General features: G+C 37.1%; 2 protein-coding genes across 6 annotated transcripts in view; one reads left to right on the top strand and one right to left on the bottom strand.

Moving 5' to 3' along the window:
- LOC113107251 (DNA-binding protein RFX2-like) overlaps window positions 1-1,804 on the bottom strand; it is a 35,988-nt gene extending 34,184 nt beyond the window's left edge. For 2 of the 3 annotated variants that reach the window (XM_026269622.1, XM_026269623.1), the window contains exon 1: window positions 1,598-1,803. The gene's annotated coding sequence lies outside the window, so the exon portion shown is untranslated. Of the gene's footprint in view, window positions 1-1,597 lie in introns of all 3 variants that reach the window. The other variant, XM_026269624.1, reaches the window with a different exon arrangement.
- Window positions 1,805-3,017: 1,213 nt separating this feature from the next.
- On the top strand, window positions 3,018-25,424 carry LOC113107249 (long-chain-fatty-acid--CoA ligase ACSBG2-like). Of its 3 annotated transcripts, none has more exons than XM_026269618.1 (15): window positions 3,018-3,165; window positions 12,061-12,199; window positions 13,123-13,205; window positions 15,588-15,856; window positions 18,085-18,173; window positions 18,545-18,665; window positions 18,996-19,076; window positions 19,195-19,344; window positions 19,466-19,642; window positions 20,448-20,629; window positions 21,432-21,674; window positions 21,761-21,978; window positions 22,124-22,263; window positions 23,196-23,442; window positions 23,546-25,424. In XM_026269618.1, the coding sequence occupies exons 2-15, from the start codon at window positions 12,084-12,086 to the stop codon at window positions 23,662-23,664; spliced, it is 2,235 nt and encodes a 744-aa protein (XP_026125403.1). In that variant the 5' UTR covers window positions 3,018-3,165; window positions 12,061-12,083; the 3' UTR covers window positions 23,665-25,424. The 3 variants fall into 3 exon arrangements, with proteins under 3 accessions (XP_026125403.1, XP_026125401.1, XP_026125402.1); XM_026269616.1 differs by lacking the exon at window positions 3,018-3,165 and adding an exon at window positions 7,550-8,608; XM_026269617.1 differs by lacking the exon at window positions 3,018-3,165 and adding an exon at window positions 9,758-10,853.
- The last annotated feature ends 436 nt before the right edge of the window (window positions 25,425-25,860 follow it).

The raw sequence follows: 25,860 nt of genomic DNA, 5'->3' as shown, positions 1-25,860 counted from the left end.
AAATTTATTTATTTTTAATATCACAACGTGGGATTATGAAGCATAAACATAGCAAAACATAGCATAATCAAATATAAACTGTACTGATTATCGGTTTTATGCAGTTTAAAATATAACCTGCAGACTGTTTTTGGGGTCAATGACAAAGAAGAATGATCAAAATGAGTAGTTCTGTATGCATGCTGGTTTTAAACACTTCAAAAATAAGAATAATAAAGTCATAATAATAATAGTTATAATAATAATATATGTGTATACAATTAAATGAATTTAAAAAAGCAATAAAATTACCTCATATTTCAAACATATTTTATGGTAAAAATACACATTTTTTAAATACATCATTCATGGTACTAATATAATAATGGTCATGAATATTAAGAGGTCTTCATAAAGTTACTGGACATACATGCATTTTTTAATGTTAAACAGGGTCATTAGGGTCTAAAGGGGTCCTCTTTATGATTTGTGGTTATCTTGTCACATGACAACACAATGAAATGACTTCCTGCAGGTTGACAAACCTAACCACACTAACTTGGTGTTCAAAATGTAGTTGGTTTTTCAAAATATTTCAAACATTACTAACGTCTTAAAGTAAAACAATAGCAATAAAATATCATCACAAGTGACAAATATTTTTTTCATTATTTCTTTTTTTTTTCTCTCTGTACTGGAGTAAAAATATTATAAAATTGCATTTTTATTGTATTTTTAAATAACTGAATAGATTCGGACAAAAAAACGAGATTGACGTCCCTGACCCTTTAACAACAGCCTGCAAAACGTATCAATCAGTGCAGATAAGGAGAATCAGATTTGAACCGGATGACAAGAATAATTCAATTCCCTTTAAAATTAAGGAAATAGATTTGCATCTGATAACTGCACGAACATCTAAATAACGTGTGAACACTTTATAAACTCAGTATTTTTATATAAACCGAAACGCATCACTTTTATCGGGCACCGGTCTTCAGATCGACTTCAGCAACCTGTTGATGCATCAAACAGACCCAAAGAAACACGGCAATGCTAAAAACTACATGTTTTTCTTACAATTAAAGATTTTTAACTTGAGCTCGTTAGTCAAACCGGACCAGGCGGGTCCACATCACTATCTCCGAATGGACTCATGCACTTTTACGAGGATTAAATCGATTCCTGAAGCAAAGCAACGGCGGAACAAAGCGGTTAAGTTTTGCTCGTGTGACGGATTTCGAACTGTTACGGCTTTTGAAGAAAGTTTACCTAGTTACGGTAACTGGTTAGCCAGTTAGCTCGTAATTTAACCTATCTGATTAACATATGATTCTTACAGACACAAGAACCGACATGAATGGCATTCAGCGTAATTACGAACACAGCACTTGGATTTCTCCGCTAACGTTCATTAGTTTAACCGATCTCAAAACAAACTGACCTAAGTTAGCGAAGCAGATGAGCTAACCAACTAGCGTGCTAATGTCACTCTAATAGAAAGCGAAGGAGATCAGGGCGTGAAAACACGTTAAGATGTACAATACTCAACCTCCGAGGCCCGTTACATTTACATTCAATTCATTTAGATTTGTCTAAGCAGTAAAAAGATATTCACCTGAGCCTTCTGCTTAGATCTGCCCTGGCTTTACTGTTCTTTTCCCTCTCTCTCTCCTCCAGTTGCTGCTGCTGCTGTTGCTGAGTGTTGCTCCCGTTGGTAAGTAACTGTCTCCACGACTACAGTCACTATGGCGAGCGGGGGTCTCGAGGCAACTGTTGCTACCGTCCTCTTCATACGTCAAGGGCTAAAAAGTGAAAGGGGCGGGGCCAAGCTCGAGCCCCTCCTAACGCATTCTACGCCTCGCGGTTAATGTTTGATCATTGATTCCCGCGGAGTGCGGCTCACATACGCGCCTCGGTTCTGCTCTTCGCCGCCAAAAAGTTGTCATTTTACCGCGTTAACTGCCAGATAAAGGTGCTACAAACGAGCCAGAAGTTATTTGGTTACATGTCTTTCCGCCTGATTTGCCAATTTAGAGAAGTAAAAAAAGAAGCTTGGTTAGTGCATTGCATAACCTATTTTAATATAAGTAATACTGATTTATTTACAAAGAAATATCTGAACAACGCAGCTATATAAACGGTAGTACAATCTATAAACTTTAGAGCCTAAAATGTTACTAGGTTACTAGTGGTTTCGTTATAACTGTCCATGATGTCAGGCGTAGTTCCCAACAACCATCGCTTGGAGGCGGTATGTCACCGTAGATTAAACACTGCTGTTTTTAAAGGAATACAAGCCCACATTATATTGCATATTACAAGCGTATATTCTATTATATAACTTATTTTAAAACTATTATATATATATATAATAAAACTATGATAAACATCTAATTTATTTATCGCTGCATTATGCTACATTGATATCATATCACTTCATTACATTCGTGTCACTTTTTTAACTTTATTTTTCTTTTCTTTTTTCGGTAGAAATTATACAAGTATTATGCTTTTTCAAACTGCCAACTTTTGAATTTGTATTTTTTAATTTTTTTTTTTTTAATTTGAGGACTTATTTGTTTTGATTGTTAAACTTTTTTTGTTTTTTGTTTCGTTTTTTTTTTAAAGCTTAATATCACAATGAACTTATAAATAAGACCCTGTACGAAATTGTAAAATTGTGCTGGAAACGTACAATGCCTTCGTTTATTCTTTATACTATTTAGATTACGAATGTTTACGTGTTCAGAACCATGATGATCAAAAGTGAATGAGTGAAATGCAGTATATTGTGTGAAACTGATTTCTCAGTTTTGTTGTTATTTCCATCACAAGTGCCCCTGATAAAGTTGTTTTAGTTAGTTTACCTGGTTACCAAGGAGAAGGCGGTGTTGATGACGCGCATGCGCGAGTTACTCGGAATATATATAATATCATATTTAAAAGTGAACGGCAGGTGGCGTTTGAGAGATTATTGGCGGTCTCCTCCAGTTAGGATGATGAGTTTATGATCGCTTCATGAGGTCAACCGGTGTGTGTTTCTTTGACAGTCTCGACTCTCACGCATAAACAGAAAGAGACACATCCGTGTGCGTTATCTTTCTCTCATCGCGATTCACATCTGACTTCAAAACTTACAGTGACAACTTTAACACCTGGACATCCGGATATTATTAACTAACGGTGAGTATAACATTAAATATCTGGATGAGGATGTATTTGTGAGTGTTATATTAGTGATGCTAAAAATTAAGTCTGCCATTGCTACTATTTAGCTACTTGTGTTTACATTAGCCTAGGCTAGACATTCCGGTTGCTTTAGGATTCTCAAGTGTGAACCTTGGAACAAGTGAATGTAACGTTATGCCATATAATTTAAAATCTTTATCGAATCAAAATATGACTTATATATGACATTATATGAAATGAAGTTACATGTAGCTCTCAGCACCTTTTAAAAAAATCACAAAAAGGTGATTGAGTCACAAATACAGTTTTTTAATTGCCTGGTAACCCTAGCAGCCACATCCCCTCGAGATTTGTAATACAAACTGACGCGCGTAACCTTCCACCGGAGATGCTTCTCTGTCGTGATGGCAGCAGCGCGGAGGATCGGATAGACGCTCATCGGTCACGTGATCGCATATGGCTATCCAGAGCCACGCCGTCATTGGCTGGTCGAAGGTCTGACTATAGTGGAGAGGAGCATCGTCATCTCTGCAGTGTCATATCAAAGTACCACCGAATTATTTACACTACCCTTGGTACTCATAGGTAGACATGTTTGCCTATGCGTAACTAATGATTCCCGAGAAATGCAAATTGTCACCTAACGGGGTTTCTTGGATAGTCAAATGATGAGATCTTGAGTTAGTGTGTGGTTGTTGATGCAGTGAATTAAATGATCCTCTGCATTCAGAGTGAGTTAACATGCCACAGGAGATCACGGACTGAAAATCAGGTAGTTTACTTGAGGTTTGAGGGTCTGACTCATTCGGTTTTGTGCCAACTGTAAGTGCTGGGGATTTTGTGCTGTGGAATCTTATTTATGCCACACAAACAACTAATCAATAAAGTAAATGCAGCTTGCTTTCTCACAATTATGAAATAATTTCTTGTATTTTACATGTCCAAAATGTAGAGAAAAAGTGGTAGCACTTTATTTTACAGTCCTGTTCCCCATGTACATACTATGTACTTATTATAGTAATTACAATAACTATGTAATAACTAGGTACTAACCCTGAACCTACCCCTAAACCTACCCCTACCCCATGTAGTTATCTTGTATTACCAGAACTTTCTTAGATAAATACACTGTAAGTACACTATAAGTACATGTTAGTACACGTACTGTAAAATAAAGTGCAACCGAAAAAGTAGCAGTTAGCTTATTTATTTATTATTTTGTGGTAAAAAAAAAAAAAAAATTGAGATATAAACTCTGAATTCTGAAGGGAAAAGTCAGAATTGCGACAAACACTCGTAAAAAAATTGTGGGGGAAAAATCATAATTGTAAATCGAAAATATGTTTTTATTCAATGGCAGAAATAATCCTCTATAGTCACCAGTTCTTTGATTACAAGTGATTTTCTGTTTGTGTGATTTTGGTGGAACCTTTGTTTGTTTAGTGGATCACACTAATAATATCATTGTTCATACCTGAAAAAAAAATCAGTTTATGGAAGTTTAACAGAATGAAAATTAGATTCTTAATGAGTCAACAGAAATACTGTCATGTGTTCTACAACAGTAAACACTGGATAATAACCCATATGGTAGGTTGTGTTATCAGCGTCTGTATCCACTCCTTTGGTAGATGTGTAAATAACATTCAGACAATGACAGCTGGTTCAGATTTAATGGCAAAATGTAAATAATCTTTAGTAAATGGATTACTTGGTAACCTTGGGAAAGGAAATATCTATTTTAATACATACATCCATACATATATACGTATGTATATATTTGACTACATCTTGTGCATTGATTTGCATGGAAAGACACTGAAGGAGGGACAAAGATGTCAATGTGAACTTTTCCTGTTTCAAAGGAAACTGCGCTTTTCCTGTTTGTGTGTGCAGGAGGAGTTATTTCCTGTTCCTCTAAGTGAAGCTGGGAAATGTGTCATGGGATAAGGACACAAAATTCAGGCTGAAAGAAAAAGTTGGAGTACATCAATCAGAGTTTTACATGACATGCTGCTTAACTGTAATAATATACACTTGGAATATTTGGTTTCTTGGTTTAGTTTCTTGATGATTTAACATTACCATTTTTTTTAAAAAGCTTAAAATTTCAGGTCTTTTGTGATCAAATAAGATCAAATGAACTGTTGGGGTGAGGTTTACTAAAACTTTAACCAGTTAATGTACCATTAAATAACAATATTCACTGTGCACAAGGACAAAACATGCATGTCTCTATAGTTATGTGCATACTTTATTGTCCTATTCTGTTGCTGCAAAATTAAGCATCCTGCTTCAGTGCATCTAAAGTTGAGATGTAAATCTAGTGAGATATATATATATATATATATATATATATATATATATATATATATATATATATATATATATATATATATAATATAATGTGTGCAGTTTCGACATGCCTGTGCTAAACTAAACTAAACTAACCTTTGGGGGCAGAAGCCTGCACTTCACATATATTTATTATCTTTTTACATAGAGATTCAAATGTCTCACCAAGTTTACATAATTTGATCAAAAGACAGTAAAAGCAGTTTGTGACTGTGACATATTATTACAATTTAAAAGGACTGTTTTCTATTTGAATATATTTAAACATTTATTTTATTCCTGTGATTGAAATCTGAATTTTCAGCCTCATTACTCCATTCTTTAGTGCATGATTCTTCAGAAACCATTGTAATATGTGACCCTGGACCACAAAACCAGTCTAAAGTTGCAGAAGTATATTTTTAGCAATAGCCAAAAAAACTTTAAAAATTGTATACGTCAAAATTATTGATGTTTTCTTTTATGCCAGAAATTTTTAGGATATTAAAGGTCCCCTTCTTCGTGATCCCATGTTTTAAACATTAGTGTGTAATGTTGTTGTTAGAGTATAAATAAAATCTGTAAAATTGTAAAGCTTTAAGTTCAACGCCAAGCAAGATATTTGATTTAACAGAATTCGTCTACAAAAAACAACCCGTTTGGACTACAGCCCTCTAGTTCCTGTAGTAATGACGTCACTAAAACAGTTTTTTTGACTAACCACCGCCCACATGAATTCACAAACTGGGGGGCGTGGCCTTTTTGCGCTCCGACGGAGAAGTAGGAAGAGCTGTTTGTTTTTGTCGCCATGAAGTTGAAATGCTGTTTTTTTATATTGGAGTCCAATTATCTTTGTATGGCCTTCCCAGGAACACTGTACTTCGAGATTAATGGTTACAATTTATGTTTAACTCGGTTCCCGAAAATTATAATCCACATGTAAAACTATGTGCAGTTCATTTTGCTGAGGACAGTTTGCTGAGAACAACTTTCTCAATCTCAATCAGTTTAATGCCGGATTCGCACAAAGATTATTCTTGAAAGATGGAGCAGATCCCTCTTTGTCTGGAGAAGGCGTTGTTTATGGACCACAACTGGTAAGTGTATTTTATTATTTAAGTTGGTGCGTTTAACAGTTTCTGTAACTTAACACAAAGGGAAACGCCATTTAGCTTTGTTAACTAGATGTTAGGGCTGTGCAAAAAAACGAATGTGATTTTCATGCGCATCTCGTCGTCAGTAAAAACGCTCCTGTGACTATAAATACATCTCCAGCACGTGCGTTCTAGCCCAATCATGTTACCAGGAGGGCAGCCTGCTCTCAGGTGCTGTCGAATCACAACACAGGAACCGCTGGCCCAATCAAGAACCCATTACGTATTTCTGAAGGAGAGGCTTCATAGAACAAGGAAGACATCAGCCCGTTTTTATGACAGTGAAAACAGCGGTACACAGATAGGTGAAATGTGTGAAAAATACTGTGTTTTTTTACACGCGAAACATGAACACATGTTATATTGCACATTATAAACACAATCAAAGCTTCAAAAAAGCGCCTAAAATGGGACCTTTAAGTAAAGATCATGTCCCATTGAGATATTTTATAAACTTTCTACTGTGAATATATCAAAACCTAATTTTTGAGTAATATGCGTCGCTAAGAACTTCATTTGGAAAACTTTAAAGGTGATTTTTCCCAGTATTTAGATTTTTTTGCACACTCAGATTCCAGATGTCTCTGCCAAATATTGTCATATCCTAACAAACCATATATCAATGGGAAGCTTAGTAATTCAGCTTTCAGATGCTTAAAAAATATTTCATAATATGATTGATGTTGAAAACAGTCATTCAACTTGCATTTCTGTGGAAGCCAAGATGCTTCAATGAACAGCATTTATTTGAAATATAAATCTTTTTTTTTTTTTTAGTGTAAAGCTTTTTTCTGTGATTTTTCACTCAGTTTAATGCATCCTTGATGAAGAAAAGTATCAATTTCTTTAAAAAAAAAAATACAGTTAACAGAAACAGGAATCTTTTTGCTAATGAAAATCAAAGTTTGTGTAATTTGCATACCAGTGAAACACATGTAAATAGAGCAGACCATCTCTGAAACTGCACAAAACTTTCCTTACTAAGTTCCTAGTTTATATGTCAATGTCTGAAAAAGTCTCACATTTATTTCTTCCTTCCTAGAACCTCACCTCATTAGCTTTTGTAAAATAAACAATCAAGAAATACAGGGCAAAGCTGTCAGTCACATACAGTACAGTTTTATTGTATTCTGAGTCATTTATCTACTAATATTAGGCCATCTAAAGCAGCTTCAAGTTTATTCTGACCTAATTCTGTTCTTGTTTCAACCCCTACTAAACTTGCACAGCACACTGTATACACATCTATGTAGTGCTTTTTTTTTTATTTCTCATATGAGAACAGCTCATTTCAGGAGACATTTGCTTGCACATCTCTTTCCATATTCAGTTTTTGGCTTCTTTTGTTAGATGAGATGAACTATTGAAGGTCAGCTAGCTGCACTTGTGGGTGTTCATGCAATGAATGTTGCAAAGCTCAAGTAGACTCATGTATGTAAATGCACAGCAGCACAATATAAGCATTATTACCGCAGCGTGTAAACGGGACAGATGTGTGTTAGTGGGTTACGTGTTTATAGACTGATGTCAGTGCAGCTGTGCTGTCTTTTGTAAGCTTATCTGCATTGGTTTCTAACGGAAGAGTGAGAGTGGCGCGCATGTTTTAAAGCCCCTCCCCCTCCTCGCCTTCAGTGGGTTGGTATGCCCTTATATGGGGGAAGAGTCTTGTGGTGTGAGCCAGTTCAGCCAATCAGAGCAAGAAGAGTGTTGTTGGCGAGTGGAGGGTGGAGAATACTGTAGGGGGTGATGGTGCCGGTTGAGGGTGTGGTTAGGAGGAGGGGAAAGCTCTGTGTTTGAAAATGAATGTGCTACATACACATTTGTAGGGCGTGAGTAAGCGGCCATCATTTTGGAGTTAGGCTTTAAAGAAACCTCTGAGACGGGCATTTCAGCTCCTGATACGGAAAAGCCAAAGACAGAGCAGCGATTTCAGCCTGTAAAGATGCATTGTAAGTCCATTTTTGTTTTTAATATGTTAAATTATGGTTTTATAGCTGCTAAAGTTGGTGAGGATGAATCACAGCCCTAAATACTGTGAGTTATTTTCTAAGGCAACAGATCTGTGTTTGTGATACGTTTATGATTTTTGGTATTTGATGTGTTTAGAGCCTAATGCATGTGAATTGTGATATGAATTTAGAGGCGTGGCCTCGTTTATGCCGGGTGAGATGGTTTTTGCATATGAGCAATTTGGTTTCAGTGGAAATTTACATGCCTATATTTGTCAAACACAAGCTTCTTATTTAAATAAATGAGAAAATGGGCTCTGGAAACTTTTTAAGTGTCCTCTTCATCCATTTGTGCTTCCGAGCAAGATTGCCGCTCTCTGTGCCAGCATACAGATGGTCATTTTTCGGGTGGGGGCTGAGTGTAGCACACAGTTGCTGCCAGCATCAGCTGTGGAAACCCCTCCTTCTCTTGTCCTTTCGTTGAGTCCTGTATGTTAATACCGGCTTGGGCGGACCGGTAGAAGCATCGGTAGTAAATTACAGGATGTTTGTGTTGTCTGAGGTGTGGCTGACGTGGTTTGCAAAACCCTTGTGAACACTCAAGGACATGCTGTGCTTATATTCTCCCATCATTCCACTGGGTAGACACACTTGTAATAGCATATGTAATGTTAATTGTGTCTGAAAAATTGAGGACAGAAAATATAAACCAAGCTTGTCCAATTGTGAGGTGTTAATGATTTGAGAATAATCACTGTTTATTATTAACTATTATAAATCCATCTGAGCTGAGGATTTGTCCTAGAATAAGTCAAAATATGATTATGGATAGTATATCAAGAGCTCATCATGAGTCATTCATTGTTTTGCTGGTGAATCATATTACTTAGTGTGTACTTAAATGTTTAGTCCTGCATTAACTGTGTCTGAGTGATTGTGAATTGTGTGCAAGGAAGATGTTGAACACACACCCTTTAAAATATATATTTTTAAGATTATTAAGGCTGCGTTTATTTGATCAGCATTGCAGTAAAACAGTCATGTGGAATGTTTCAATTTCTAATAACTGTTTTCTATTTAAATATATTTTAAAATGTAATTGATTGCTACGCAGAAAAGCTGAACTGTCATCACTCCAGTCTACAGCGTCACATGATCATTCAGAAATCATTCTAAGATGCTGATAATTTTTTTAAACAGTTGCTCTGACAAAAGAATAGCATCTGTTTGAAACAAAAAATCTTTTGTTCCATTATAAATGTCTCTATAAATGTCACATCTGATCAATTTAATGCAGCATTCTAGATAAAATAAGGAGTTAAAAAAATCCATATCTAAGCTTGAACTGTCAGTGTAGATCTCCGGTTGAGGCCAGTTCTACTGATGCAAATTCACCTGGAATGTTGACAGAAAGTCCCTCAGCAGCCCAGAGTGGAAAATACAGGACTACTGGAATCCACAAGCACCAAAGATGTTCCTGGACACCACATGGGGGTTTTTGAGCTATATATACACTGTACAGACATTTTGAGATATGATGGACATTATTAACTCAAGGATGAAATTTCAACCCGCTGAACATCAGCTGATATATTAGTCATTAGGAAAGAAATATGTTGTTTTTGTCAAGGCCATGTAGCACTATGAATGCAGTACATCACTGCAGAGTGAACACGGCCGCATATTCACAGCTTTGGACTGATCACACGACAGCAGATGGCTGATTTAGATAAGATACAGATATGTGCAGAATAAAGATGTGTATTTCTAGATAATGAGATGACTGGTAGTATTTAAGCCTTTGGAAAGTCAGGTATAACGTAAAGGTTGCTTGAGTTCTAAAAATCCAGATAAATGTCAAAACTAGCTTACAGTGTAGTGTGGGAATCTTATGAATGTTCTAAAATGCTGATCAGTTCCATCCTCACCCACCAGCTACAAGACACAAGGGAACATCAGTCAAACCAGCAGTGAGACGCAGTGTCACATGGGTTCAAAAATCTCTTCAAAATGACTTCTTTTGAATTTTACCACTGTGCTTTGAGTTTCCAGACAAGGGAGTCTATGAGGATGTTATCAGGCGGGCTGACGTCAGCCAAGACAAGGATCTGTATCCGCTATTGTTGAGTGCATGCTGAGAGTCAGCTGGGGCTGGAAGAGGTTATTGAGTGTCTGTAAGGATCTCTTGCCATGGCACCTGCTGAGGGCAGATGAGGATGGCTCTGCTGGGAGGGAAGTTGCCAAGGTGCATTGATTGGAAAAGAGTGGAAGGAAGAGGCTAAACCATTCTATGTACTGACAGTAAAATACATATATTTTTCTGAAGTTAAAGATGAAAACGGGTCAAAGCTTTAAAACAATAAGTAGACACCCACTAAAATGTCATTCAGTGTAACAATAATTTATATACCAAACAATCTTGTCAGTACTATGACAGTACTTGTTGCTCATTACTGTAAAAAGTCACCATATTTATAATTTCATCCATAAAAGCACCCAAAACCAAAACCTTTGTGCAGGAACTCATGAAGCATCAGGTTTGATGAATAGCACCAGGTTTGTTTTTGATGCCCTGGGTTTATTTTAGACTCTCACTTTGTTCGGTACATCTGAAAGCCTGTTTTTGTTTGCGCTGGGAATTTCTAATTGTTCTCTCATGAGCCCTCATTACAGAAGGGCGGCAGCATCACTGGCATGTGTTTTCATGGCAGCGGTGTGTAAAAACAACATGCTGTTCTAAAGGTGCTGACTTCTGGCTTTGGAATGGAGAGGGCAGAAAATAATGTAATGGTGGGCAGCAATATTTTTCTGGGCATAGTGACGCGTTTCCTTTTTTCGGAAATGATACCCTTACTGTTTAGTCCACCCTGAGAGATAAGGAGCCAGAGGCCATGTTTGGAAATTTTGCTCTTCCTGAGCAATTGACCTTTTATGGTTTTCATAAAAGGTTGTATAAAATGAAGTGAAGGAAACCTGATTTTGGATAACTGCTTTGATTGAAGGGAGGAAAAAAAAAACGTATGTTGATTTCATATGGGGAAACCCTACTGAAGAAAAGGGAAGACCCTGTCTGTTTAGATAATTTTCATAAGTTTTTGGCCATGTGACTCTCACATACCCATTCATGTGCTTACTTTTAGATTTAGGCCTTATGACTCAACATCACTATTCACTGTTGAATTGTTTAGCTAAAATTAGCTGTTGTTCATGCTTACTTGAGCAAGAATTTTCTATAAATATTGAAAATCAACTTAATATAATGTAAAAAGCATTCATTTATTTCCGATCAGTTATTTTTATATTTTTTTATTTTATATATGTCTCATTTGCAGTCATTAAGTTGTATATATCTGCTACAGGCCACCGTTCTCTAGATAATTAGACTTTAAGCACTGAGGGAAAAAAAAATCGGTTGAGTGCTACTCCTAACACTCTGTGTCTGTTCTCATTAGTGACTGCGTGTGAACCTACAGCCATGTCCACAGCTATAGTGATGGAGCATTCAGGAGCTGATGCCAGCCTCCTCCAGTCCTGTGGAACAGCAGACAGTCTCGCCTCCCTGGAAGATGCCACCGCCGAGTCCACAGCAAAGTCAGTTCCATTTCATTTCTTGTTTTGTGTGCAAATACACTTGGATGCATGCATGCATACTAGGTCAGGTCTGCAACTAAATTTCCATGGATATTTATACGTACAGTTGATTAGCCATGTTAGTTTTGTGTTTGTAAACCTAAAAAAAAAACTAGTGTTTCTGTAGCTCAATTGGTAGAGCATTGCACTATCAAGGTTGGGGGTTCGATTCCCCGGGTACACATGATGATAGGTAAAAATTGATAGCCTGAATGCACTGTAAGTCACTTTGGATAAAAGCGTATGCTAAATGCATAAATTTAATTTGAATTAAAAAAAAAGAAGGCATGTGGGATTGTTGTCACTGTATTAAAACTGGTTGTGTGCCATGCCAGGTTCATAAAATAAAGATACTTTTAACATAATAAATAACATCAATACATACTTACATCACTTTTTATGTCCTTACAGTTGTTGTGTAAAGGAAGTGAAATTAAATATTATCTGGGAAAAGGAAGTAAAATAAAATAGAAAATAACTATTTTGTTTTTATACAACAGTATTTATTTGAAATATTTGTGTAACATTAAAAATGTCTTTACTGTCAAAAATCACTAACTTTTGGACATAAGTGTATGTCAGGCTGTATGAAATGCAGTACATTTGTATAATTTATTTTAAAAGCACTGATAACATTGACAATGAATTTCACATAGACGAACAACGTGTCATGTGACTTCACTGCAAGGTAAATGTAATCAACCCTTATATGCACATAAGACCATAAGTTTTGCACTTTGGTGGAAAGACATTAACACTCATTTGATCTGAAGCTCACAGAATAATGTAAATGATGTAAGGTGATGGGTCTGAGAGAGAGATATAACTATTTAAACGCCAGAATGTTGCTTGTCTGGAAAAGTCATTATTCGATTTCCTCACAGTGAGTCATCGGAGGAGGAATCAGCATGTGCCAGAGAAGAGCAATCAAATACCAAAGCCCAACAGAGCACACACACAGAATCAGGTGAGCTCACACACTCGCGCAAATCACTTTAAACTCACAAACACTTGGGTGAAAAGTCTAGAACACGGTCCCACTGTCTTACAAACAAACATACTCACTTATTCTCCCTCATACACGCCACATGACCATAGCAGCCATTTTGAACACATGCCATTTACATATTTTTAAGGCCCTAAAACCACAGTGTGTGCATTCAGTTCTGCACTACAGATAAAGAGCAGAGCGATGGAAAGCTGGCCAGAGCACTAACCCACAACTTGCAGCTCAATGTTTCATCGGTGTTTTCATCACGAAAACTTGTATGCAGCGTCAGCTTTTGGAGAACTTGAGATCAGTAGGGCTTTGAGTAGTGAGTGCTCAGAGGAAGTGTTTAAAAGGAAGTTGCTGTCCCTATGCAAACTAACTTCCCTTTCCTTTAGACCCGTTGCAGGATGACAGTATTCTTATAGGAATTTTTTCAGTCACATGTGACTTAAACAGTTTCATTGCAATTTGAAAGCAACCCATGTGTGAACTTCCGGAAGTTCCATCGCTCTGCTGTTGTCTGTCGTGTTTACATAAGATAAGAGCTTTGAATGAGGTCATCAAGTCACATGACCTTGGATTACAGGTCAAGCTGCTGTGATGGCTTTGTTTATCATTTCAAACGGTTTTGCAGAAGTCTGCAGATAGTTATAGGTATCTGACTGATGCTGCACAGGATGTTGTACAGTTATAGGGTGTCTTTCTTCCCCTTTCATGCTCACCTGCAAAATCAGTCAAGATCAAATCCTGTTAATATTATTTTCTTCAACTATTTTTGTTTTTTAATGTGAAGTTGTAATGTAATTGTAAATGTAATTTCTGCTCCATTAGCAGCCAAAGCAAGAATTGTTTCCAAGCGAGCACTCCTGCCATAAACACTTGCAAACAGATAAAAATTAAATTTTTGTTTTCTAGTGAAAAAAATAAGTCAAGTCAAGTCTGCTTTATTGTCTTCTTCCACATCTAAGTACATATAGTGCAGACCAAAAGTTTGGACACACCTTCTCATTCAAAGAGTTTTCTTTATTTTCATGACTATGAAGAGTGTAGATTCACACTGAAGGCATCAAAACTATGAATTAACACACGTGGAATTATATATGGAATTATATACATAACAAAAAAGTGTCAAACAACTGAAAATATGTCATATTCTAGGTTCTTCAAAGTAGCCACACCTTTTGCTTTGATTACTGCTTTGCACACTCTTGGCTTTCTCTTGATGAGCTTCAAGAGGTAGTCACCTGAAATGGTCTTCCAACAGTCTTGAAGGAGTTCCCCGAGAGATGCTTAGCACTTGTTGGCCCTTTTGCCTTCTGTCTGCGGTCCAGCTCACCCCTAAACCATCTGGATTGGGTTCAGGTCCGGTGACTGTGGAGGCCAGGTCATCTGGCGCAGCACCCCATCACTCTCCTTCTTGGTCAAATAGCCCTTGATGCCTTCAGTAGTCATGATAGTCATGAAAATAAAGAAAACTCTTTGAATGAGAAAGTGTGTCCAAACTTTTGGTCTGTACTGTACATACAAAGAATCAAAATTGCGTTACTCTCAGACCCCCGGTGCATACAGATACCATTAACAGTAGAGCCTAAAAATCTAGATCAAGTATAAAATGTAGATACAACTATACATTAAGGGAATGTAAAAAAATACATATAATAAAATTAAAAATAAAGTTAAATAAAGCAGCGCAAGGCACATGGCAGATAGAGTGCAAATCAGTGAAGTGAACAAAGTGCAGATTTTAGTGCAAAAAAAGAAGCTTATTCAGTCTGATTAAATTGACAAAGGGCTCAAGAGCAGTTATTTTGTTTAACTGATTGATGAGGTAGTAGAATGACGTCAGTTCTATGGTGAATGAGGTAGTAGTCACTTGCTGAAAGAGCTTGCATACTGATATGTGCTCTGCTTTTGAAGCCTCATCAGAAACTCTGTGCTAGTGTGTGTATACTAGATACTAGTGATGAATGGGGTGATAGTGTGTCACTAAAACATTTGATCTAAAACAGACGCTGCAGCAGAAATTCTTCATCGTCTATGCAAACGAAAAGACCACACAGACACTTCAGACTTTAGAAACTGTGCACAGAAACACACAACATAGATACTAGTACAGATTTCACTAACAATACAGTTTTAATGTGTTGATCTTTGACTATAATAGTTTATAAGTGTTAATTATTCAGCATTATGTTATATCTCAAAGTACTACCTGATCCCATAAATGTACCATGTTACTCATAAAGAACTGATTTATAGGAGGTTGTCTGCTTACAGTTTTGTGATTAAATGATAATCAGACAACACTGTGCAAAATAAACAGTTATTATTGGCAATAAATGGCTGTTCCCTTTGTAGGTGCCACCCCTCGTCCCAACTCGCTCTCCCTGCCCGCTAAGGGCACAGAGCTCTGGACGACACACAGGGATGGAGAGGTGAAGCTCAGGATGGGTGAGTCCGGCCCTGAGGCTGAACCCCCGTTGACTGTGAACCAGATGTTCACTTCTACAGTCCAACGCTTTGGCAACTACAACGCGCTGGGCTGGAAAGATGGAGAGCAGTGGAAAACCATGACATACAACGAGTACTACAAGTCTTGCCGCACTGCTGCCAAGAGCTTCCTCAAGGTGAGGACTGTTAAATCAGGTTTTTTTAATATACATACTATTTTAACAAAATATCATTGCCAGTTAGACTGAGTTGTAAACCAGCAAAAATGACATCAGTGTTAAATACATCACTCAGAACCAATTGTGACTGACTGGCAACCAGCCTAAAACTCTTTCACACTGATACTGTTCAGCCCTAATCGTAATACAGTTGGCAAACATACTAAAGGTGAGAAATATTAACAGGCTGAGTTTTGAGCCCAGCACCAAGGTAGCATAACCGATTTGACCCATGACTTTCTATTGTTTAGCAATTTAGTAACTCTATTAATTTCCATTATCTTCTTGCTGTCACTATTGAGATTATGGCTGTTTAGCCTTACAGTCTTATCTAAAATGACTCGGTAATGTCCCTGATAAAAGGAAAGTTTTTATGTCAGAGGTACCTGATAACAAACACTTAAAACCTTATAAACACACATAATCTGATGTAACGGTTATTGAGATCACAGACAGACCTCATGCGATCACTGTTGTGTCCTTGAATAAAGCATTTGACCTCAAGTTACCTCAGAGAGAAAGTGCCAGCAATGAGGGCTCTCACTGTGTGATCAGGCGTATGGGATGAGTACTGGTCGTATTTCAATTTCAAAAGACAGAAATAAAAACATATTTTGAATGAAGAAAAATAATACCTTATGGTAATGAAAATTGTTTATTTACATCCACATTAAATTAATAAGTATTAGGATGGATGTTCTAAAATGGGCTTCATTTTCTTTTTTAAAAATATATAATTTCATATTTTGCCTTTTGCTTTTGGTGTGTAATATGACCTGGACATGTTTTTGAATTGTGCACTACCCAGTCAGAGCCAGATTTGAGGATATTTGGCCACAGTACCTGAGAATAGTTTCTCTCTCCAGCTGGAGGCTCTTGTTTATCGTCTTCAGTTTTTCCATGCCCTAATCTATGGATGAAGTTCAACTCCCAGCTGGCCAGGTTCTCTCTGTGGGGAACAGGACGTCATGCCTGGCGGCCAATGTGGGCAGATTTCCATGGTTTTGTTTATGAAGAAACAAAAAGGAGTGTAACTTGAACCCTGCGGGAGCGGTTCAGATCGAGTTGTGTATACCCTAGGCCAGCGGTTCCCAATCACAGTCCTTAGAACTTTTCTGGACCTTGTCAGTGTTACTTGGCAATCTATAGGACAGTCATAAGTATCCCGGTTTTCATCCATAATATTTTATACAAAGCTTTTACGGGTTTGGAGCAACATGGGGGCAAGTGTTTAATGACAGAATTTTCAGTTTGAGGTGGAGTATCCCTGTTAACACACCTGATTCCTATAACCAGCTCATTAGAACATGAACTGTGTTCCGATAGATATGATTCCTACACAGTTGTTTATTGCCCTCTACTCCAAGCAGGAGAGAAAACATTGAAGTTTTCTTCACTTCGGAACATTTATTCATGGAATTTGTGCTGCGCAGCTTTTTCACACACAGACTAGTGTGACATCATATACCTCTGTAAATAATACAATTTAAATTCACATCGTACACACTTTAATGCCCTTTGCTCACTGTTCTGGGTGTGTGTGCACTTTGGATTTGTTAAATGCAGAGCACAAATTCTGAGTATGGGTATCCATACTTGGCTGTGTCACTTCACTCACTTCACTTTTAATGGAACATAAATACTAATTTCACTGGAATCATGGTGGAATATCAGATTATTTACACTTCACATGTATTTATTTACACCTCACTTCTGGTCCAATAGAACAAACATTGTACGTGCTAAGAGATGCATATGAAATATGCAGAGAAGGGGGAGCAAGGACTGGGATTGGGAAATATGCCCTAGGCAGTAATAAACACAAAAAAATGACATCAGGAAAGAGGTGTTAGATGAGATGACAATGCGTGGTAATTCGGCTGATGTGACTTTAATGTACGCACACAAACACGGTTAAAACACTGAGCACTGGAATGTACCAAACTGCTTCACAAATTGTTTATCTCCAAGTCTTCTTTCAAAACATCTTAAACTGATAAAAGGCGGTATTTACCTAAACATTTATTTAACTGCAAAAATGTGGGACTTCTTGGAATACTTAAAAGTGATAACTAAAACAACTTCATCTTTTACATGCAAGCTATACATAATGCTTCGAATCAGGCCTGCGATGTAAAATTTTGGTTTGAAATGTTCACGTGCTAACTGTGTGTATATGTTCACAGCTTGGTCTGGAGCGGTACCACGGCGTCGGTATCCTCGGGTTTAACTCGGTCGAGTGGTTTATTGCTGACATCGGGGCTATTTTAGCTGGGTAAGTGTTTATTGTTAGGATGTTTTACATTCTGTCCTTTATGAGTCTTCAAATCATCCTTAAACATACATGCATTCTGCTGTCATAACTCATGATCAGAACATGCCCGTGTTTGTCCCAAACAAAGCTTTAATCATTTTCATCAAATAGTGCCATAAACTGTCCAGCTGCCTTTATGACTTTACTGGAGACGGATGATTGAAACACAACCTGTACTTGTTAAACAGCATCACATAGTCTGGGTTGGTAAACATATAGGTGGAGTCAGAATGGTGGGAATGTTGTTAATGTTTGAAGTTGTTTCCTGCTGAAGGTTACATTTTTAACTGACTTAAGGATGTTTACTGAGGGATTCTGTATGCTGTTGGCAGGGGGTTTGCTGTGGGCATCTACACCACCAACTCACCCGAGGCGTGCCAGTATGTGGCGGAGAACTGCCAGGCCAACATCCTTGTGGTGGAAAACCACAAACAGCTTCAGAAGGTCTTGCAGGTAATGAGAGTGTAGGACCTATATCCAAATGAACCCATCTAGAACCTTTTCTAAATACACTCAGATCAGAACTTATGTCTACACTACTATTCAGAAGTTTTTACACTGTGACATTATTTTTAAGGCAGTTAAACACATTTTTTTCCCCCGAATCTTATAATTCATAAATGTTAATTACCCTGCCTTTTGTCAAAAAAAAGAAACCGATCCTGAGAATGATCTTCAGGGTCTCTAGTTTAATCAGACATTCAGTACCTGCTGATTAAACACATCTGCTGTAGGATTTTTCCTGATGATCTCTTATTCTGATGTCTGCGTGCTTCATTTCAGGTCCAGGACAAATTACCGCACCTAAAAGCCATTATCCAATACAAAGATGAGCTGAAAGAGAAAAAGCCCAATCTCTACACGGTACATTTGATTAGTCAAATATCTCAATTCAGCTCTCAGACCTTCATTTTCTGTTTTAGTCCCCCTCCATTACTAATTGAAATCTGACATTTGCTATGTAAATATCCAATGCACATAGTGGGCAGAGTTTATGGACCTGGGCCGCGAAGAGCCTGATACTCAGCTGGATGACATCATCAGCTCCCAGAAACCCAATCAGTGCTGCACACTGATCTACACATCCGGAACCACGGGCCAGCCAAAGGGAGTCATGCTTAGTCACGACAATGTGAGTTGAATGCAAAACATAGCCCATGTTTAACCCACAACATCCATAATAACTCAAAAGCAAGGGTTTAGATGAGTCACCAGTCATTCTCAGCACTAAGATGTTCTCTCTCCTACTGTAGCTCACGTGGACAGCATATGCAACTGGCCGAAACGTGACCCTGACAGATGCAGATAAGCTACAGGAAGTGGTCGTGAGTTACCTGCCTCTCAGCCACATTGCTGCACAGATGATTGACATCTGGCTTCCCATGAAAGCAGGAGGAGTCACATACTTTGCACAGCCTGATGCACTAAAGGTACCCTTATAGAATTCTCACAACCTTATAAATTACTCTTATATTTATCAAGGAGACCTGAATAAAATACCAAGTTCCAGAAAAATGTTATGCAGCACTGTATCAAATCTGTTTCTTGTGCAACAAATCAGCACTTTAGAATGATTTCTGTAGAATAAGTAATGCTTAAAATTCAGCTTTTCCATCACAGGAATAAATAACATGTTTTAAAATATTAAAATAGAAACCATTTAATTTTAGTATTTTGCAATAATAGCATTTTTACTGTGCCTTTGACCAAATAAATGCAGCCTTGGTGAGCATAAAAGACTTCTTTCAAAAACATTAAAAAGTCTAGTGTACATACTAGTGAAGGCACTTCCTGTTTTCCTCCCCAATCTCTCTGTTTTCTGTATTTATAAGAAGTTCCTTCTAAAGACAGTCTTGTTAGTTTAAACCAACTGTATAATCCTTTTAAAGAGAGTCTTTTGATGAACGTAAGCCTTAGTCATGGAGCTCACTCACACAAAAAGGCTTTTGTGAAGTGTTTCATTTTCAGAAAACTGCTGATATTTTATTAAAACGGCTGTATGATGTGTCTCCTGTGATCTGTAGAAACTGAGCATTTGATATCTGCTGTTTTATAATAGAGTCATTGATTTAGGATCACAGGGACAGGAATGAATATGACATACCTGCTTGTCTCACCGGATACATCCCTGGGTGTGTCAGCTGATGTTGGCATATACACATGAACATGAACTCTTTGGCAAACCATGCAGAGACTGCTTACATGCATATTAATAGAAGTCACTGTATGTTCCAGGGTTCTTTGGCTAACACTCTACGAGAAATACGTCCTACCGCGTTCATGGGTGTGCCGCGGGTGTGGGAGAAGATGCAGGAAAAGATGAAGTCGATTGGAGCCAAATCGTCCACCGTGCGCCGAAAGGTGGCGTCCTGGGCCAAAGACGTGGGCATGCAGACCAACCTCAAGAAAATGGAGCTGTATGTACATACAAATACACAGACACAAAACAAGAGACACAAACATCATTATCAGTCAATAACATATGACACCCATTTTGAACTGCATGTAATTTATTTCACTTATGTAATTAGATACAAAAGTCTTTGACCACACTGAAAATCTGAGATTCAAAATCTGGTTTAAACCTGTTTTTAGAAAATTAAAACATTTAAAATTAAGAAATTAAATAAATTATTAAAATAAAATATTTATTTATATTAAAAATACTTGTGATAAAAACAATTTGAATCAACTTTTTACCCAAACTGTAATGTAAATAAAATGATTTAAGTTAAATGTAAAAAATTTAATAAATTTGAAAAATGCAAAATAAAGGCAAGTCTAGGAAAGTTAACCTAAGTGGAAAAAATTAAATGCTACAAAAAAGTAAAACATGGCTTCTTGATTCATAAATTTTTAACCTTGTTTTAGAAATTTGAAACTTTTTTTTTTTATTTAATAATTTAAATCATTCAAAAAACATTCTAACAATTAATGCTACTTAATAAAATAAAATATTAAAATATTTATTTTATTAAGAATATCTGTGATGTCAGATTACATTCTTAAATAATAAAATACTAATAAAAGCTTTTTAAACTTTAAGCAAACTTTATTCTGCTAATATTGAATAAAATCTAAAATTATATTAAATTAGAAAAAAAAAAACAGATTTGTTACGTGTATCGATACATCACTTTATGACATTTTGTAATATGAAATAATGTTAGTATAAATTGTTGGCTGTTTTAATAAAGAGAAACGGTCTTGTGTCCTCAGTAATGGCACCCTGTCCAGAAAGCCATTAAACTATCGACTTGCGAAGCGTCTGGTGTTCCGGAAGGTTCGGAAGGCGCTGGGACTGGATCGCTGTACGAGGTGCTACACGGGAGCAGCTCCCATAACCAAAGACACCCTGGAGTTTTTCCTCAGTCTGGACATTCCTCTGTTTGAGCTCTATGGCATGAGCGAGAGCTCTGGACCGCACACCATCTCCGTGTCCGATGCCTTCAGACTCACCAGGTACTGAATCCTTCATTCGTTTAAAGCTAGTTCAGTCACTTCAGCATGAACTTCTCATTTATTTCTCACTTGCATCTCTTTCTCAGCTGTGGAAAGGTGATTCCAGGCTGCAAGACAAAGATCTTCAACCCTGATAGCGATGGCAATGGAGAGATTTGTTTCTGGGGCCGTCATGTGTTCATGGGCTACTTGAATATGCTTGATAAAACCGAAGAGGCTCTGGATGCAGATGGCTGGCTGCACTCGGGTGACCTCGGAAAACACGACCAGGATGACTTCCTGTTTATCACCGGACGCATTAAAGGTAATGACCATCAGTCGAAAACAGATTTGTGCTTCCTCTTATTCACTGAAACTGAAAGCACTGGGCAGTTTATAATTTCACCTTAACACAGATTTCAGTGTGATTTTGTCTGGTGCTTGTAATGAAATTGATGTTTGTATCCCAGAATTGATCATCACAGCCGGAGGTGAAAATATTCCCCCAGTGCCTATTGAGGATGCTATTAAAGAGGCTGTTCCGCTCATCAGCAATTCCATGCTTATCGGAGACAAGAGAAAGTTCCTCTCCATGCTGCTCACCATTAAGGTATCAGTACTGTGCAGATGACCCCAATATAAACCTGTGTGTTGAGGTTGTCCACTATTAACCTAACGTAAGTGATCTTATCCTCAAATCTGAGCTTTTTTTTTACCAACCATGACTGACAAGTGGTCATGTTTGATTTCAGCTAAAGGAAAAAGTTATTCAACGTTACTGATTCTTTTTTAATGGCCTTCTTGTGTAATCCTGGCCGATGTCATGCTCCCCTGAACGTTAATGCTGTAAATCTAATCAGAACATCTCATCCAAAGGCTCTTACAAAAAGATAGTTGGGTTATGTAAGTTTGCGGAGAGATAACATTCATTTTAAAGATGCATGAGTGCATTTTAACTACACTAATGAGATCATATCAGTATAATCAAGTGGAAAATGTTTTAAGTGTTATCAAATAGCAGCCACTGACATCTAGTGGACAGTGAGTGTAACTACATGTTCTTTTGTTTTTCTCGGGATCGCCCCCTGGTGGCAATCAACAGTACTAAAAAGAAAGAAAAATTTAACTAGTGGCGTTTGCTAGTCCCGTACTATTGTATTCTGATATGAATAAAGACTAAAATGGTGTAGTTTTGTTGAGTAACTTACATGATATTAACTTACTTATGTAGGATTTACAGTTTTCACGCAGTGGACAATAAAAAAAAAACAGTAAAATAAGGGAACCCAACCGCATCATTTCTAAAGACCAAATAACGAGAAACGCTAGCAACTGCATAGCAAATAATAGGACCTTGAGATCCACATATTTGTGCTCTGGCATATACAACAACACCATCATGACGGAGTGCTTTGCACACTGCGATTTAGCCATAACGTACTTAAATACTGACGGGGAAATGTTTTATTTAAAGACGTATTTAATCGAATATAGACAACTTACCGTTAGAAAATGCTGACGGCTCTTCTTTTTTGCTCTCAGTGTCAGGTAAACAACGAAACGGGCGCTCCCGAAGACGAACTGACTCCTGAGGCGGTGGAGTTGTGTCGTAAACTCGGCAGCAACTCCACGCGAGTCAGCGAGATCGCCGGTGGCCGGGACCGAGTCGTGCACGCGGCTATTCAAGAAGGCATCAACCGCGTCAACGAGAAAGCCACCTCTAACGCCCAGCGCATCCAGAAATGGACCGTTTTGGAGAAGGATTTCTCAATCACTGGCGGAGAGCTGGGTAAGTTCCTAGTAATTAACTTTTTGTGTGTTATTTAAGGCCTTTATGTGTATTAAGGTCTATATGGGCTGTTTGTTTAGCTGTTTTATACTCTCTCTCACAGGGCCCACGATGAAACTCAAGAGGCCAGTGGTCACGAAGATGTACAAAGACCAGATTGAGAACTTTTACAAAGAAGTCTTGACCCCAGCCACCCCAGACAACCCTTTGCCTCCTAAATAGGTGTCCAACAAAAGGACTTGTCGCCCACTTCAGAGACAGGAGACAAAGGGACTGACATGGTCTAAAAAAAACACACACTTACACTCAGACCTTGTGTTTTGCTTGTGTCCATTTTTTAGTTAATATTTGTTCAGGGTTTTTTAATTGTTATTTCATACTGTTTACATTTTTCTGTATTATAGTAAGAAGGAAAACATGTTTAAAAAAACAAAAAGCCATTTGTGAATTTGACTTTTTTTATTTTATTTTTGTGGTGATGTACTATTTATTTTCTTGCCTAATTATAATGAAGTGTCTTTTGAGCCATGTTCTTGATTTATATGTAAGTGCAGGTGACTTGAATGTACGTGTTCAAAGATGCCAGTTAATTTATGGTTAAATTTAACAACAAAGTTTTAGAAATCTTAATACCTAGCAAGCAAACTTACACATCAGGCATGACTGAATACTTTGAGAAAAGCATTTTGTGGTTGTGCTCTTTCATCAATGGCACTGCTGCCACCAAAAAGACTGACGGCTTAAAGAAAACTAGTAACAACCTCGAGACGTGTGAAGATCATTTAGCAAGAATCCCGTTATAAGCCATAAATGTTTCTGTTTGTTTGTTTTTTGTTACCAAATGTGTCATTTGAATGTTTGTTTCGCTTATGCAGTTGGATAATTTTGTCATTTGAATTCTTTGTAAAAATTAGTCTGTTATATAATGTAAATACTTAATGCATACATTTGATGCTTTGCTGTGTCAATCCTTAAAGTAGCAAGAGGTTGGATGTCATGCAGTCTCTATGAAAAACCATATAATCAGAATTGAGAGAACAGGTTAATATTTATCTTATGAAAATGGGGATATGAAGGAGCTGGTGTGAGGAGGTCAGAATTTGAGTCACCAAGCTATGTTGCATTATTTTTTTTGCTTTGCATGTGCAATAAGGATATTTCGACCAAAAATGTAACAGATTTTTTTTTTTTTTTTATTGTATGCCGCATAGTAAAAACAATAACAATGCAATATAGAAAAAGCATATGGGTTGATCAAAGAGGTTAAATGATCGAACTTTGGAAAGTGCTTATATGACTGCAAATCACTTAATGCAAACCCAAAGATATGATTTTCCCTCTTTAAATATATTCGTTTTATCTAACTAAAAAGCTTTCCTCAAATACTGGACCTGTTACTTCAGTGTGTATACTCTCTGACTGCATAACATGACCACAGCAAGGCCTTTTTGTAAATAAGACATAGTTTAATTTGTGCATGTAATGAGACAAGTTGTTTGCTCGATGAGAATAGGTGAGAATGAAGGTAGAACTAGTAAGTGATATCCTTTCTTCTATCTGGGATTTCTATTATGGTTTCAACTAAATTACTTTTTCAAAATCTGCTTACATTTAAAAAAAAAAAAAAAAAAAAAAGTTTCTTTTTAGACAACAATCCTGTGACTGTTCAATGCAAGTCTGATCTAGATTTGGAGCAGCTTGAAGGGCAGTCCATTTAGAAATGTGTAAACATGAACATGATTTGAAGTCTCAGACTGTGAAAGGATCACCTGGTTTTACCTGACTCTGAAAACTATTGAATTGGGTGACAGTTTGTTGTGTAGTGTGATGTTAAGGGTTTCTGAAACGTGCATGTCATTGTTGAAACTGGATTACTGAACCTAGTTGAATTTGGGAGATGAAACTCCAGGATTCTACTTGTATGTATGTATGTGTGAATTATCACTTTACTGGACAATAAATGTGATGTAACCATGATTAAATCTTGAAAGGTCTTGTCCTTTGACTTGAAATGAATATTAATTGGTCACCAGGATCAAAAATAGCTCATAGCTGATTAGCCACGTGCCATGTGTATAGTGTTATTTTAATGGAATACAGCTCGTAACTACTCTTTAAAATGTTTCTATACTTTGGCTAATGTTTTATGATTGTTGTAAGATTATTATTATTTATTTTTTTAAATACGATTCAAAATATAAGATCAGATTATGAGCTTGTAATAGTTGCAAACCCAGGGTGATTTATTACCACAATATGTATCAGGGCTTCATGAACCTGGGTTAAAAATTGAATTACAAATTAAAAAATTAATAGAAACAGAGAGGATGCACTGAACTGAGTGGGTGTACAGACATGATAGAATATTAAGATTTCAAATAAATTATTTTAATTCCCTAAAAATTAGTGCTGTCAAAT

This window comes from Carassius auratus, chromosome 8 (assembly GCF_003368295.1).
Source record: "Carassius auratus strain Wakin chromosome 8, ASM336829v1, whole genome shotgun sequence".
Lineage (NCBI taxonomy): Eukaryota > Metazoa > Chordata > Actinopteri > Cypriniformes > Cyprinidae > Carassius > Carassius auratus.
The sequence above is the reverse complement of the archived record's forward strand: the minus strand, read 5'-3'. Positions and strand labels throughout refer to the sequence as shown.